Source organism: Magallana gigas, chromosome 7 (assembly GCF_963853765.1).
Source record: "Magallana gigas chromosome 7, xbMagGiga1.1, whole genome shotgun sequence".
Taxonomy (NCBI): domain Eukaryota; kingdom Metazoa; phylum Mollusca; class Bivalvia; order Ostreida; family Ostreidae; genus Magallana; species Magallana gigas.
The window spans coordinates 44290545-44308254 of record NC_088859.1 but is presented as its reverse complement, the minus strand read 5'-3'; the positions used below and the strand labels follow the sequence as shown (position 1 = coordinate 44308254).

The 17710-nt window shown below is 35.6% G+C and overlaps 1 protein-coding gene across 5 annotated transcripts; it reads right to left on the bottom strand.

Moving 5' to 3' along the window:
* Positions 1 to 302: 302 nt before the first annotated feature.
* Positions 303 to 15113, bottom strand: LOC105327591 (uncharacterized). Of its 5 annotated transcripts, XM_011428162.4 has the most exons (5): positions 14353 to 15113; positions 12526 to 12645; positions 10140 to 10232; positions 5994 to 6158; positions 303 to 1188 (listed from the first exon to the last, which is right to left on the bottom strand). In XM_011428162.4, exons 1-5 carry the CDS (start codon positions 14376 to 14378, stop codon positions 810 to 812), a joined length of 783 nt encoding a protein of 260 aa, XP_011426464.3. In that variant the 5' UTR covers positions 14379 to 15113; the 3' UTR covers positions 303 to 809. The 5 variants fall into 5 exon arrangements, with proteins under 5 accessions (XP_011426464.3, XP_034314691.2, XP_065921889.1 ...); XM_034458800.2 differs by lacking the exon at positions 5994 to 6158; XM_066065817.1 differs by lacking the exons at positions 12526 to 12645; positions 14353 to 15113 and having other exon boundaries at positions 10140 to 10639.
* Between the last annotated feature and the right edge of the window lie 2597 nt (positions 15114 to 17710).

The following is a 17710-nucleotide window of genomic DNA, read 5'->3' as shown; positions in this document are numbered from 1 at the left end:
GTTTATGAGAGTAGAGTCTGTACACGAAATCAAACAATAATTAACATCGGTAAATTATGAAGGCTAGAGGAAGAGAGAGGGGTATGGCATACTCAACCCTCCAACCGTAAAGTAGGAGAAGGCGCGAGAAATATCGCGAGATCTGGTCATAATAGACAAGATAACATATAAGCCTTGCTGACAATTGAAATTCCTTTGTGTTGGGATGCGTACGGATCTGTACGACCTTTCAACGATGATGTAGCTTTACGGCAAGGCTTTCGACCAACAGAACCTTCAAAAGGACAGAACACAAAGCGTGGTCAAACAGGAAGCAATGTATTCCATAACTTGCACAAATATATTACATCAAAATAACAAATGACAAAAATATATCTTTAATGAAATAATAATTTATACTCCAAACCGACTTTGATTTTCTTGCATTAGTTACCATCCTTTCACAGAACACACTATCATATTCGTTCTTTGTAAGGGAATTCAAACAAATTGATATTCGTTAAGTGGATTTCACATCGAAGAACATTGGATTACTATCCTATCCAAGAATTAAGTTAACTGACATCCAGATGTTTATTACACTGGTGTCGTCTGCATTGAACCCTATTAACACAGAAAGCAAGTTTGAATGCTGAAAATGGCAACAACCAATGACATATTTCGATACATGGGCAACATCCAATGATAGGTACTGTTACATGGCGTGTACAGCTAAGTTTTGGACGAATCCTGAATACACCCCGGAGTGGCTGTTAGCCCGCATTGCACTATATTCCCGCTATTTTAAAAACACTAAGACACTCATTGTGCTACATAACACTGCAACACTTCTTCTGTTTCTTCTTGTCTTTAAAACTGACGTCATTAATGGCATGTGAATCCACAACATCCACTCTAACAGAATCAGGCGAAACTTTTTTGTCCTCCACTCCGTTTTGCTTGGGCTGAATACTGACCGGCGAAGACTTGGATTGGTTCACAGTAGTCTGAGATATATTTTCCTCCTGCACCGCCTGTAGAGGCGAGTCCCCATTCGCAGTGTCTTTCAGACTAGTCTTTGAAGCACCCTTTTCTCGATTTTCGTTCAGTATGAACTTATCACGAATTATTGTAGCTCGTTTTAAAATGTCTTCTGCCTCTTTACACAATTCGCCGTCTGGTTTGAAAGGGTTATCCCTGCTCTCCAAGCTAAAACGAAAAGATTATAAATTGTACATATATACTAGTATGTTGCAATGAATTGCAGAAAGCTGTCTTCTAAACAGATTATTATTTTATCTGAAGTCGTCGTGTTATTGAAAAAACGACACACAAACTTCATAACCAAGAGCAATTACCGTAAATTAGCGTTACAATATTTATCCATCACACATGCACACCCTAATCATGGTAAGGAATGGATTAACCTAAGTGGCCGCCCCACAGTAACCTAACTACACGTACGTTCAGCAATCAGTTTGCTGATGAAAACTGTTCCATAAAATGGATCATATTGTCGACCCCAATCAATGCAGACGGTCTCTCATATGTCTTCAGGCGGCTCTAACTAATCTATTTTTGATGCGAAATTCGCACAAAAAGAGTATATGGTATCTTTGGAGTTTGTATTTTTCTTGTGTATGTGATACTTAGCAATTTACGGAGAATTCTGGTTACATCTACGAATCAATATCAAAACCCCGAGATTCCAGAGAAACGACGGGGGATCAATACCTAGCATCCATCGAGATGGAAATCCCGGAGTTACTCATCTAGTAAAACTCGCACCATGGACCGTTGAGGAATAGGTGCTATGTTTTAAAGAAAATTGCCCAAACAAACCCCCTGTTACAAAGCTATGTAGCCGAGAGGTGACTCGTCCGCCATTGTAACATTTTCACACACCCTTTTGCTGTTACTTGCTGTGTAGCGGTATTAATTTTCGTAATCAGATAAGTCGCGGCAAGAAAGCAATGGTTTGTTTAGCAGTTCTAACCTTGGGGCTGTTTATATATAATCACTTGCCTACTTACATCTTTACAAACACTAATGTCGATTAGTAGCGCGTTAATCATCACTTGTCATTTTATTGTGTACACAAATGTCGCTTCCTGTTGTTATCAATTTAAATTCGATACTTTAATTTGTATTGTACGACACCTTTTTTTATGCCCAATCAATCCAAACCAACATGAAAAATATAATTTAGGTTTTTCAGTATTTTCTACATTTTTGGTTTCTATTTGTTTCATATACATGTATATTCCGACTGACTTCAAAGTTTCAGTCAAGATGCACACGTGTTACAGAATTCTAGCTGGGGTTCAGTATGACATGCATTACAATTCGACACGTAATTTCTAATTAAGAAAAGATAAACGAAGAACTAAATAATGCAAACTTGAGTACATTATCTAGGATTCGTTATATAACACTAGGTTGACGTGTTCCTAGGATGTAACTGAAGTACGGTTCTTACATGGCCCGAACAGGGCACAGTGCGGCATCAGTCGTAACTTCTCACACGACAGGAAGTTTCCGCCCGGTTCTGATAACAGAGCTATTTCGTGATAAGCCAAGATTCAGAAGGTTATCCTCAGATGCCATTTTTACAAAGAAAAATATGATTTCGATTAAAATTAGGTTCCAACAGAGTTCTTAAGTAGCCCGTGATTTTCGTTGTAGTTGCACCCAAAACATATGTAAATAGTAAAGATTCTTTACAAAACATGAAATGGACATGGGTTATTTTCATTCAAAGATACCACAGTATCTACAATTGGCACATTCCATGCAATGAGGTGATCGATACGTAATATTCCTATAAACAAACCAAGAGCAATACTAAGCATAAAACAAGCGTTAATCAATGACTAGAGAAATGGTAACGTCTGCTGTCCGCCATCAGACGAGATGACCTACCTCCCTTCTCGCGGTTCCTCCATTTTGCCACTCAAAGACAGACCTAGAGATGCATCCGTTAGTTTCTATAGTTACTGCAGAATTTATGATAATCTAATATCAGACTACAACAATTGTCATTGAGCCGCTGCATAAAATGTAATTGTCCCCTGACACCAGTGATAGCACGCGTTGTTTACAATGCTAGATTTTGCCGCCTCCTCCTCCTCCTCTTGGCTACCAAATATCACTACGCCTTGAGCCACCGGCAGACACGGTTCATCTGCTGCGATATCAGCGTTGATCACTCACTGTAAGCTAGGTCTGGTGAGGTTTTTTTTTCTGTTGGGAGAATTGCACGCTATTCTTCTCACCTTTATGACCCGCGCTCGAGGAAAACAATAGAGAAGTTATACCCCGTGCTGCGGCTGCTGATCAATTTCGTGTTGTGTAATTCGGAGTGCCTTGGTTTTGTACGTATCAACATGTGCTGTACATGTATTTTCATGTAATTAAGAGCAGACACATATGTTACTTTCTACTAAGCGTTAACAAACGATTATACTGGGCGCGAATACGCCACCACATGGTATTGCTCAACAAAAAATTCCTTGGCATGTGACATCGGAGCAACAACTTTTCAGGTCATTTGATATACAAAAACAAGTAATCTACCGTAACACATCTACACAGCAGGAATCCTCTATATTTTCATTAACTAGAGTCCTTGGAATCACTAAATTTTATCAAGGGTTTTTATATCTTTAAGTATTTTCTTGAGTCCTTGGAATCACTAAATTTTATCAAGGGTTTTTATATCTTTAAGTATTTTCTTGACAATGAAATGATGAAAGATTCTTTTAATTCATTTCCTTTGTTACGCGTGTCACTGTATTGCCAAGGAAGAAGTCGTTAATCCATTCGTTATGTAATATACAGGTAAACCAGGCGAGAAGTTCCCCCGGAGAAAACAGTCCATTGTCTGCAGTATTAACCGCATTGTTATTTAGATGAAATTCTGGTGTAATTAATCAATACCAAAGTAACTTGCCTCAAAATGAAGTGCAAACATTTGTTCGTCTTTTGTGTGTCTGCATTAGTCAAAGGAAGTTATTTGTACCAATAATAACATATTAGCATAGGTATCAGACCCTAACATTAACACACAACGTCACTGATAGATAATCATAGCACTTATTGAAATAATATAAATGTGTAAAAGATCGCATCGAAAGTATTCCAGAGATAACAACTTAATATGACAGAAAAAATTTAACCTTATATCTATTATAGATTTATACTCTGACTCCACTGTCACCAAAATTTTCAAATCACTCAACTCTGATTTTGGCTTAAAAAATTAAAAGAAAAGTGCATAAATTTGAAGGCTATACTCAGACTTGACAAGCGTTTTAATAAAATAAAAGTTTGTTGATCTAATTGAAATGTAAAGCAACATTTTCTCGAACCGTACATAAGACAAAGCAGCTAAAATGAAGGTTTCATCTGCATTATTTACAAAATTACAAATAAGCGTCTGTGAATGTTATGTCAAGGAGACTGACAAGCTTGACTTTAAAAGCATATCCTTGTCATCATAACGAGACCAAAGAACTTGTCTGGAACCTCAACAATTAAATAAGCATAAAAAAGGAACCCAGATCGACGTACGATATGCCGGAACGCGAGTTAACGGTCAGACAGGAGAATTAACCTCGCACTGACGATGAAACAGAAAGGATGAAATAAGCGGAAGGGATCCAAGTGAAATAAATATATAGAAAGTAAATAAAATAGACTACAGAATGCAATGTTTAGCACGAAAAATGAAAAATCCAAACTATACTCAAGAAGCAAGATAAAAATATGATGATGCATTCTATCCAACACAAAACTGACACGTTATATAACAACTAGGACAAGCCAGACACTCACCACAGTATATAAACAGACACAGACATGCATTGTTTTGTCACTATTACAGTATTTGACAATCATGCATCTTGGTGCTTTGATGCTTTTGACCTTTGACCTCCCAAATGTACATGACCACCCGATTCCTTGAACAGAAACAACTGACAACATAGACTACTGATAGAAAGAAACAATTTTAGACAAAATAAAGCAACGAAACATTTACATATCATGTATACAGATTCTATCTGAAATACTTCCTACAGCTAGGATACCAAATTTATACAATATCGTATGTACACTATAAATCTGCTTCACATTCAAATATTTTACCTATGACCTTCAATAAGATTCACAATGTCCTCTGATAAGAATCACCAGTGACCTCCATTTGGAGAACAACATTGACCCAATTATATCAGTCTCTATTTGCAAGAACACCAAAGGAACAAATGTGACCTTGACATTCTGATGGAGATCAACGTTTCTATTATTCCTCTCCAAATGATCATTCAGAAGTCGTTATATTATAGTACATGTAAAGTACAACCAGGTATGGGTACATACCTGAAGATGCCGTATGGTTGTAAATTGATGAATAAAGTTTAACCTCGCAGATGATTTAAAAATGGGTTTTAAACATGGAACGTTTTCATGTTATTGTACAACAGATGTTACAGATAAATACATACATATGTAATTTATATAGAATGCATTAACAACATTTTATCTACATTGTAGTTTACTTCATTTGTTCTTTTGGCTTTATCCTGACATGTTATTTCTAGTTCTGTCTGATAGAGTGTACTTTACTTCAGCACCAGACAAAGCAATCGTTGTCATGTACTTCAGCTGCATGCGAGCCCTGCGAATTGTTCACATTCAGTTCAGTAAGAAATTTTCTTCATCAAGATAAAAGGGTATAGATTTACCAGAACATATTAGCCTTATGGAATAGAGCTATACATCATTAGAAATTCCGAGGAAAATACAACACTGCAATCTATCATTCCACAGTCACTCTATATTAACACAACAAGGGAAATTCGTGCTTTTTGTTATTATACCATGAACTCATACAGGAAAAGGGGCATGCTGAGGGATTCTGTTCCCTCCAGTTGGTCTTTGAAGGCTTCACACATTCCTAAACCAACAAGCAGTGGGGGCTACATCCAAAGAACACCAAACGCCTTACGTACCTGGCCGAGCGCTTGACAGGCCAGATTCCGAGGGGGGAGTCAGAGAGGACAACTATTTCTGTAGTCCCTGTGGAGGCTGGCTCGCTAGGCGGCGCTGGTGATGCGGAAGCAATTTCATTGGGAGTATCACAGAATGTCACTTTATTGTTCCGAGCCTTTTCGTGGCTAATCAAAGCATAAAAAATACAACATTACACGTTTGAAGTCAGATGTCCATCTCTATACAAAAGACCTATCTCAATTCATAGCTATTCTAAAGCTATCTAGTTTATCACTTACATTTTATCATCATTTTGAATAACAAGGCAGAGAAAAAAAACAAGTTAATTAACAATGCATCAGATCTGGCAGCATCTAGTTTTATCATTTCCAGTAAGAGAGAAAAAGGAAAAAAAACCAATCGAATAATTACGCTTTAAATCTGGCAAAATCTCGGTGTATGGTTATAAATTTGTCCAATTTGTCAATTGTCTAATATAATTTGGTAGAAAATAGAAAAAGAAGATAGGAGATAAAAAATGTCTTTTTCGTTTGGAGTACAATGTACAAGAACTTTTTTGGCTATTATCTCACGTAGAGTAAAACACGTGTATCAACACATTACAAAAACGAAGTTGCTGCAATCACCGCACGCGAGCAATAAATTAAAACCACTTAATAATTCATCAGAGGCCGTTGATGCGAGTATTTCCTATCAAGATTCTTACACAGAAGGAACATCGGAGATCTGACACATTCCTAAAACCAACTGACGTAAGATAGAATAAAAAAAAAAGTTCAATGCATGTATCACCAACAAATTGCTGCCAGCAAAATAAAGTGTGCAAACAACAGGGACTACTGTTGCTTTCCTCACAGAATAGAGCGCAGGTTGTAAAATATATTGACTGTTTGATTCCACAAAAAACGTGTTTCTGAAGTCAAATAATAAATATCTGCCTTATCATGTGGCGTGGAGTTATCAGTTCGGTGTGAAGATAAGCTGTATTTCACACTAAAGTTTAATATTCAGATAATCAAAGGTGTTACCCATCACGTTTTAAAGTATTTCTAACTGGCAACAATATTTTCGCCTTCAAACAACAGCTTTGATCGTAGGGAGCTAAATTTAATACTACAAAAATTCCAAAACTTGAAACACATTTCCTTTTTATAGTTGCTATGGTCCACCTTCCTTCGATACATAAATGTCAAGATAACGTAATTTACAGATGGGCATCTGACTTTCTTACTACCAAGATCTATTTCTATTGTTTTATGGATGCTTTATTTTCACACACAAAATATAAGCATTATTGATAAGAATAATAAGCCTCATTTGTCGAGGCAAAATACAATGAAGGATTAACAAAATCAATAATTAAATCATAATTTTTCTTCTAATTTATAAACTATCCTGAGTAGTAAAAAATTTAATGTTTTATCCGAGTAGGCCGTTAAAAGTACAATGATAATTTAATTTCGATCTTATGAATTCTAAATTCAAATTTTCTGTATATCTTACAAAAGGTTTTCTGCTGAGAAATCAGAAGAAAACCGTTGGTTTCTACATACCATTTACAAGTACAGTTCAAACAACATCCGTCTTTTTTCGGATTTAACTCCCATGCTTCAACCGTGTTGTTATTTTCCGAATTATTTTCTTTTTCCATCAGTTTTAAGAAAATCGAAACCTTTGGTCAGTTAAAGTATCTAGAAAAATCAATCCGCCATGTTGTGCTTTGATATATGAATATATATGTCACACACACAAGAAAATGGAAAAAGTCAATAGATTTCAAGTGTAGATGAGAAACGACAGCCACAAGCAACACTGTACCGCAGTAGACTCCAAGAGAACATCTAGAAGCACTAAATTAAAATTTCCAGAAAACAATCATTTCTCGCAGAAACACGGAAGCTAATTCTGTTCTGATTGCGATGGCATCCCAGGATCTCAAAACAACACGGCGTATCTATAGAAGCACAAACTATTGGCAGACGATTCAGTGTAAAACGAAAATTTCTCTGAACCCCAAATCCCAAAGAGAAAAAATAATGTCCTCGGAAGAAACTCTCTTTTTTCTTGACTACAAAACGAGCGGTGTTTAGAGTAATGAGTAAGAGACAATTATAAACGGAACGCCTACAACCTTAAAATACCTGCTTCCTAGAGGCATTTTTGTAAACCTTCCAAAAATATTACAGAATATTGCTATGGAAATACACTAGACTCATAATAGATTAGAAGCAAGCAATGGCAAGGTCGAAGACACTGTAGTATACTGAGCGCAAATCAATGAATTCATAAATTCATGAGCTTCTAACACATTTCTTCGGATTAAGAACAACAAAAAAAACAGAGGTTCCAACCTTGGCGGATTCACCAAGGCTTTGATAAATATCTATCGAAATAAGGGAAGGTTCTGTTTACTAGCAAAATTCGGAAATCAATTTCAATACAAAATAAAGGACATATAAATGACATTACAAGTGCTTTCTTTGCCTTTTTACTACTCGAACAAATGAGTTAATAACAAGTTGCTCTTGAATATGGAAAGGCGTTATTCATTTCCTGGAAATTTTCGACGATTTATAGGCGCTTTGTTGAGCTGCACAGAGAGAGTCTGCATGAGGTGAATACACGTTGGAGAGCCTTCATTTAATAAGACTCGACGTATTGACACGTCTCTAACGAAGTAACGTTTACTCTCTTTCTCTTTTGTAAACATAACCATCTGCATGTAGCTTCCTCAGGGGCTTACATCATCTACTTTCAGTTAATTAAAAGAACTTGTGTAAAATGGCAGTCGTACTTGAGAATATTCTACAGCTGAACCTCTGTATATCGAATTTATACACTGCATATTGATGTTGAGCATGTCATTTTGTTTAAAACAGAAAAGTCAATATTTTACTCAAGCTTTAAAATCGTTTAAAAAAACTTCCTGTCTTAAAAATTGCAAGCTTAATATGCGTATCGGAACGTTTAAGATTTAGCTAATAAAGAAATAGGAATGTCAAAAAAGCAAAGTTTGATTGGAGAATATAAGATATGGAATCTTGATGATCTAGAAACAGCTGCAAATTCCACGTGCATCGATTATTTTAATAGGATACAACTCTCTCTCTCTCTCTCTCTCTCTCTTTTTACATAGAATTACTTTCTCAAAATAAAACAAAAACACCTGAATGAATAGCAACTACTCTTTACGATAAAGATGAATACAAACTGTCTAATACTGGTATAGGAGAAGACTGCCACCGATTACCTACTGTAACTGTATATGAGTACGGCAGATTTCTCCATTTTTTCAACATTTAGCAGTTGCTAAGATGAAAGAAGAAAACAGAAGTATGTGTTTATATTCCCCCGAGTGCTTCCGGTTGCTACATTCAAATTTTTCTGTAGCTACGCAAAAAAGCAACAAGTTTCTGGCAAGTGTATCGAGAGACTTCAGAATCTGCCCTATCTTTCTGAGTCTAGTAATTTGTATCTTTTAATTGGATTAGAGCTTCTTTGAAGAAGTTGGTCGAGAAAATTCTTCCACCGAATTATTACGTTCAAATTAAAAGAGGGAACCTGCAGATAAGTTAGACACAGCGAACTTAACCTTAATGTATACAGTGAAAAATACACACGCTGTGTGAACGTTTTGTGAAAATCAATATATAAGTAATAGGGCCTTAAGAAGACTTAATTTCAATAATTGATTTCATTAATACCTGAGTAATGCTAATTTTGGAGGGCTTGATTCGTATGTTTAACAGTTGACTGCCACGGTTTAAGCCATTCATAACACAGGTAATAACGACTATTTGTTTCGTTACATCAACGTTAAATCGCCATCCACGTGTGGAAAAGCCACAAAACTGATCAATTTGGTCGAGTTTTGATACAGTTATATGATTATGTACATAGATCTTGATAAGTACGACATAGCTAACGGGGGGCTAGAGATTGACTTTGCTGTAATTGGTTTTTTTCTTACTTTCGCCACAACCTTACAAAAGTAGCGCTTTTGTGGCCGTGGATATCAAAACCTCTTTAAAGATTACAATATTGATCCTAACAATATAACGTAAACAGAAAGCACAAATGTCAACACGGCGACTCCGCAGGTGATGTATGAAGTTATTAAGGTGAATTCAGGCATACATTTTTACCTTGGTTGGGATGTTTTCTTGATCTGTATATCATCCACTAGATCGTCAAGGTCACATATACGTACACACTCCTGGGTTTTTGGTGAAGGTTCCCTGAAATTGAAATCGCTAATGTCAGCATTGTCACTATAATAGCCTTCCTCGTTTCGCGTACTTTCTAGCGGGGCAAACTTCACCGATTTTACAGAAGTATTCACGTGGTTAGGGACCGGACTAAGACAGACCTCCTCACTGGGTTCAGTAGACATGATTTTTCCAATAGATTACATCAACTATACAATCAGTACAATACAACATGCACCGGAGTCCTGAAATAATGCACAATATTCCATTTGCCTTCCGTCAACGTTCGCTATGACTCATGGATTTTACCTGGGCCACGCACACATATAAATTCGACTTGCAAATTTAACTTAAATTTCTGACAATTTAAGCTAATTGATAGGTAAGAAGATTCGAGACATGATCAGTCGCATAATCACACACCATCAACACTTAAAGCGTACCCATGCCGGATTGATTGTTGGCTTTAACGATAGGTCAGCCTAAATACCGTCTTCCCCTTAATGTGTAAGCATGACTGCGGAAACCGTGACTATACTCTATTGAACCGTTTGCGACAGGTCTACTCTCGAGACAACAATATCTATCTCAACAGCTAAAAGTCCGAGCCAGTGAAGTTTATTCTCCTGTGACTTGCATATACATTGGCGGTCAGTGACTGGAGGCCTTACTCCGTTAAGTATTGATGTGTATGGGGGATATTCTCCTGATTATGTAATAATCGATTTGGACCGGAAGATAGAGAAGCAGCAACTTTTATTTAAAATGTCAGTTTCATTTGTTCTTGTTAATGAGAATCAGGAAAATTATTATAAATGTCTGTCATTGAGCAATTTAAATCTGCAATGATATCCTCAGAAATCGATGCAAGAAGTGCGTCGACCCGCTCGCATTATTACAGAGAGACCTCGCAATTCTAGTTTCAATACAATAGAATGCATTAATTTTTGCTAATGCTGCAAGGCTCTGCACCGAGAAAATCTGCATGAAATCTATTCTGTAACCAATAATTAAATTAGCGTGCACCACATCTGAACCTAAAACATATACCAGTGATCATAATTTCATAAAATCGCTTATTCATAAAATCATTTACAAGGGGAACCCAGAACAGGCGCCGCAATTAAGGTTTCATTCAGTATACAATAGAAGTCTATACATGTATTAACATGATGATCCTCTTTCTTATAACTCTTTCTAAAAGAATAAATGGAAAATGTCAGAAATAGATTTGTGTACGATGTCATGAACCATCTATTTAACAATAAGTTATTGAGAGGACCAGGTTTATTTGATGAACTCTTTAAAGTTAACGATGAAACACTTCATCTAGCTGTCAAAACCCGTCTTGAAATATTAGTGAAAGATGGTGCTGAGCTGTTGCCAGAATTCTGCATATCATTGACAAATAGAAAGTGACGTTTTAGCAATATTGTTTCAGGAAAATTACTTGAGATTCCATATTTCTTTTTGCCCGCCATGCATGCTTAGCTGATCGATCGATCCTTGACTCCACCGCCTTGTAGGTGTATACACATGTACGATTTATTGTCCATGGAGAACCTATACGTATTTTCGTCTTTTGTACGACATTAATTTCAAGTTTTCATGTTTTTCCACATGAATAGTTTCGTCCTTGATCAAATCAATTAAATCGTCACTGCCAATATGTGTGGTGCATGTCGGATGATTTTCACCCCACCCCTTCTCCTGTAGTTTTATGTTGGAATGTGCACGGTGGAATCGGGCCAAATAAGTGGTTCAACGATCGGTCATAATTAGCAAGTTAATGATGAGGATGAAGTATACATGTATTGATAGGGTTTCTGACAATCACCTCCCATAACCTTCTATCCCGTCTTAGGATCGAGCTACACATACGTATATGTAGTGAACGCAAAAAACCCACCAAAAAACAAACAAACAAAAAACTAAACATGACTAAAACATTTTAAGGAAAAAATATGATAATTACCAATCGTATGATTGTAAAAACAATTCACCTAGTAGGTCAAATGCGGTAAATATAACGTTTTATTTTTTCTATAATATTGAATATTAACCAATCAAAGATCTAGGATTAATCAATCATATAATAAATAAAATTATTACGGTTCAATATTGTGCAGTTGGTAAAAGTTTGTGAGTTTACGGTGCACGTGTAGTTTATGACCTCATTGGGATGTTGGTTTCTTTATTGTATACTGTTCCAGTAAAGTCGTTTAGTTCAGAAATGCCATAAGACGATTATGTATGCAGTGCGAGAGGGAAGTTATCTTGTACGTTGTTCTATCACTTTTCTTTGGTTTGGAAGACAACTTACTTAATGTCTGCACTGTTGACCAAATTCTTGAAGAAGTTGTCCTCAGATTCCGTGTGATGTTCCGGAAAGTCTTCAATGATCCAGGTTTCCACCATTGACCCTTTACTTCCAAAAGAAACCCTGCAGAACAAATGCTACTTGAGTTACGTACAGTTGAACATAACTCACACACAGTATTCTAATCTTGCATCAAACGCAAAGATGCAGCCAAAACCCTAAGTAACTGTAGTTCTAAATTCTTTATCTAAAATTATTTAAAATGGCTTTAGTTAACATTGTGGTAGGGGTACACATTGCTGATCTGGATAACACGCTGACCTACATATTTCCAATTTTAAAAGCTTTTTTCAATAGCTACTAACCACATTGACCTCATATCTGAGAAGAATTTGCATCATTACTCACGGAGCGTAATTGCAATCTTAGGATTTAATGTGAAGTTTTTTCGCACAGTTTGAGCTGGTTTTAATCAACTTCTACAAAGCTATGGGTTAAGAAACCTTCACAAGGCCTCATCCTCTGAAATTAGAAGACTGATTTAATAGCATCGAATCAATTGGAGGGAAGAAGATTTCTACAATTAGCCGCCCGTCACGCGCGAGATAAAGCCCGTCCTTGTCACTCATTGGAATCTCTCCAGCATCTTTAAACGATCTGAGTTACCCTATACCCCCAGACCTCGCGTCTCATCCCATTTCGTCAGTGCTCAAGGTTTTGGATGACTTCAACACAGTATGCCAATAAACATTCAAGTTTTTGTAAATCAGAACAGTTAAAAAAAACAACTTAAATATAAGTTTCTAGTTCGTTAGGATTTTGCGATGCAAAACCCCCTTTTTACGCTGTTCGTTTAATTTTTGTGTTTGATGCATTCAGACCCAAGTCTAGGTCGTTTCAAAAGAAGAGAAAGAATTCCAGTTTTAAAAAAAAGTCTGACAATTTTGCTGAAAAGTAAATGAATCATCATCTGCTTGTTCGTTATTTCAACATCAGGAAAGGGGGGGGGGTACAGGGGAGGGGACAAGGTTCGGGGCGGGGAACTTATTCTAATCTCAGGGGATTTCATTGACGCGATAGAACTCATTATCTCATCAATGACAGGAATTCCTTACACAGACACTTCTCTTGAATCAATAAGAATTGGTTCGTAAAACAAGTACACTAGAAAGCAACATTCTGTTTTGCTGCCGCGAGTGACCAAAGTACAGCCAACCTCAGGAAAATTTCACACAGCTGTTAATAAAAAGTGGAACTACAATACTAAACTAAGCCAATTTGGCGATACTTTTTCTTTCTCGTGTCATGTTTGAAGTGAGTCAAGTAAAAGAAAACAGTCATATGTGCACTACGGAACCACTCATTGGGTGGTCTCTCCACGAGGTGGTGATTGTAGGAGCCATATTTATGGATAACGTATTTTGTATGTAAACAAAATATTGAAAGTGGTTTGAACCTCTTTACTGAAGTCTCTCATGCCTTCTCTCTTTCTTGTGATCTAAATATCTGGCAATGTTTGAAGGAAAATATCGAGTAAGGAGGAAAATTGATTAAATCCGAAGATAACAGCATTTCTGCAGTTCTCGATCAATTCTTAGTATATGCAGCCATGTTTACAAACATATTAGACTAGGGGCGATCCTGTTTTTCTTTCTATGATATGGTTTAAAACACACAATGAAAAGACACTCATTTTCACGAAACGTGACAACAGAAAAAATCGATTTGCTAAGTACTGGAGGCGAGACTGGAATGTTAAAGGCTAACAGAGACTACATGTATGTTCTCTGTACTCACTAGGCAGAGTTAAACTGAGTAAAAACTACTCACCTTTTCTGTGTGTTCATATTTATCATCCTTAGTTCTCTGCGTTATTCCATTACTCCAGTTAGTACTCTTGTAACCGCCCGTTTTCACAGCATATTCATCACTATATTGAATTCACATGTACATGTGAAAAAATAGAAATAAATCTAAATGGACAAACTGTCTAAATTGAATGAATCCGGCCTGTTTGGTCTGGTCAGTTTACAAATTGCAAGGCGCCATAAAACCCTGCCCCGAAAAAAGCTCTTCAGACTACAGTGGATGTGATCCGCAGAAAATCGGATTCTTCATTTTCCAATCGCCTCGCTTTGGCTCAGTGTCAGGAAAAGATGATTAGCGATATATTTGGAACATGGAAAATTGTTCTGGGGAGGTAATTACTGGCCAGAATCTGCCACCATTCCACAACAAGCTCCTCTACAGAATGAACCTGTTAAACGGCATGTAATGAAGAAAGAAGGGGTCCGCCTTAACAAAAAACAGATGAAATGTGAACAGCACATCGCTTAAGATGAATAACTTATTTACTATCGCCACCACACGACAGAAATAGCTCATCATTCAAAATAATGGATTGCTCACTGAAACATTTCATTGCTTAATTTAAAAAAAAAAACAACATTAAAGATGATGTATTTTTGGTTAACAAATATAGATAACGATTTTCTATACATTTGACCTTTCTACACATAAATAAAACTGTTGTTTATATTGATTTTACAGATGGTGAAGTTTTCCTGTCGATCTTTCCTTGCTTTGACAAACATACGTTGCGACCAATAGTTAGGTAGGATCAGTATTGCTTAGTTTTTGTTATTGCTCAATAATATAGCATCCATATGTAAGGATGGGGACGGAAGTTTCCTCACGGAATCAAATCGATCCAGCCACATTCCTGGATTAAACTTATGGAGCATTCAGCGTTTTATCCATACATCTCCAATCTAAATACAAACGCTTTTTGCACTGAAAAGGAAATGTTGTAATATGAGTCTTAATTTTACTACGCTTTTGTCCCTTTTTGACACTTATGTAGGAAGCATTGCTTACTACGGTTGTGAAGTCTGGGGCTTTCATTCTGCCCCAGATATAGAAAAAATTCATCTTAATTATTGTAAAAACATACTTAATGTTAAAAGGGGCACATCTAATGCAGTTATTTATTGTGAATTGGGCAGAATGCCTCTGCAATGTATCAGAAAAATACGTATTTTAAGATACTGGATGAAACTTTTATCATCAAGAAATTGCATTTTGAATTCATGTTATGTTAATATGTATAATGAAACTTTAGGTAAAAACAAATGTAAAAACTGGGCTGCAGAGATCAAGAATATGTTAACAAGTATTGAGCTAATGAACTTATGGGAAAACCAATTTTTTGAAAAGCCAGAAATTATTTTAACGATCGCCAAGCAACGTATTTTTGATAATTTTAAACAGTCTTTACTAGCTGACATAAATGCCTCTTCCAAATGTACAATCTATAGATATTTAGTTGATCATTGTACCTTGCAGTCATATCTAACAAAAAGAATTCCTTTACAATATAAGAAACTTATATGTAAATTAAGATTATCATCCCATTGTCTTACCATCGAAACTGGCAGATATAACAATGTTCCATTACAAAGACGTTTATGTCCTCTTTGTACTTTAGATATAGAAGATGAATATCATTTTATATTGAAATGTCCCTATTACTGTAACTTAAGAAAAAAACTCTTAAGAAGTTTTATTATATTAAACCCTCTGTCTTTAAATTAATTCTATTATTGTCAACACAAAATGTAAAGGATTTGTGCAATTTAGGTAAATATATTAAGAATGCTTTTGTAATCAGAAAACTTCATGTATAAACTTGCCTTTTTCAAGTGACCATTATATGTATTATAACATGTGTATATTAATTGTATATGTCTATGAGCTGTACAGCTGTTGACTAATAAACAATACCATATAATGTAATGAGTTTATGCATATGGAATGAATGACGCGGTCAAATGCAACATATACAGCAAGTTTTTAAGAAATCGTCCAAATATTAAGGTTCATGCATGTATATTGCATTTTCATGCAAATATTAATACAATTATTATCAAGCTAAAGTACAAAACTAGAAATAAACAGGTCACGATGTGTACAATGCTCTAAAATATTGATTCTTGTAACATTTATGGATACTGGCCTCCTATTGATATATGATGTTTCTTTAATAAAATTGATAAAAGCAATATGAGTTGCATTGTTCATGTTGAATTCTTTTTTACTAAAATGTTCTTTTCTACTGAAATGACGAAAAATCATGGTTTTTAAATTTCTGTTAGCCATATTTTTGTGGAAAAGGCCGGTAAGAGGCCTTATTAGGAGCAAAATTGAATTATTGTCGTCCTGTACAAAAATTGATTTGCTATAGATTGATATTTCCTTTGACAAAAATTAATGATTTTTTCAAATCTTATTTATCATAAAAGTTTAAGTTATATGCAGACTTATCATATTCTAGCAGGTTTTTGCAGCAAAATAAAATTCTAAAAAATACAGCTCATATTGCTTTAAAATATACAAATTGATATACCTTCTTTTCATTATTTCAATGTTTTGGATTCACAGAAAAATCGTATTGACTTCGAAAAGAGAGGTAACTTAAAATCTTCTCAAAATGTTTATTTTGATGCCTTTTCTAAATTGCTTAGAAAGGAACCCAGAAAGTAGTTGTAATAAAATAATGTAAAAGACTAAGTGTGAACAGCAGATACAATCATAATGGGAAAAAATTAAACTTCGGCCGCCAATTATACATTTCTTATCTCATTTAATTAAAATTAGACATGTAAATTCGTCCCTTTTAGATACGCAATACCTAATAGCTACCTAAAAGCTTGCCCAACAGATACCTACCAAACTGCCAAGCGTCTAGCAAGTATGAACTAAAACCACGATATTTTTGGTCGACTTCTGCAATACTTGTAAGCTTTACCCTGATAAATTAGTATGCTTTGGCAAGTCAAGAAAAAAAAGGTAACGCCTTAGTTTATATATTTTCAAATTTTTAGAACACACAAAAAATTATAAGCTGAACAGTATTTCTTTCACTGCCATGATATCTTATAGTTTAGAAAACAATGGAAACACTGGTTTAAATCGATGAATGGAATATAGAAATCCGACCTACGTCAAAATCTTATCTATTTCGTTATTTATACTCACCTATGCTAGCTTCATACCATTTTCTTTTTACAAACAGGCAAAAAAAATATGCCTGTAACTCTCCTATATTTTACCGTTATTGTTATCTTGTGTTATTAATATTTAAAAACCGGTTAATAAAAGTCAGTCATTTTGTAAATTTTGCACCAGT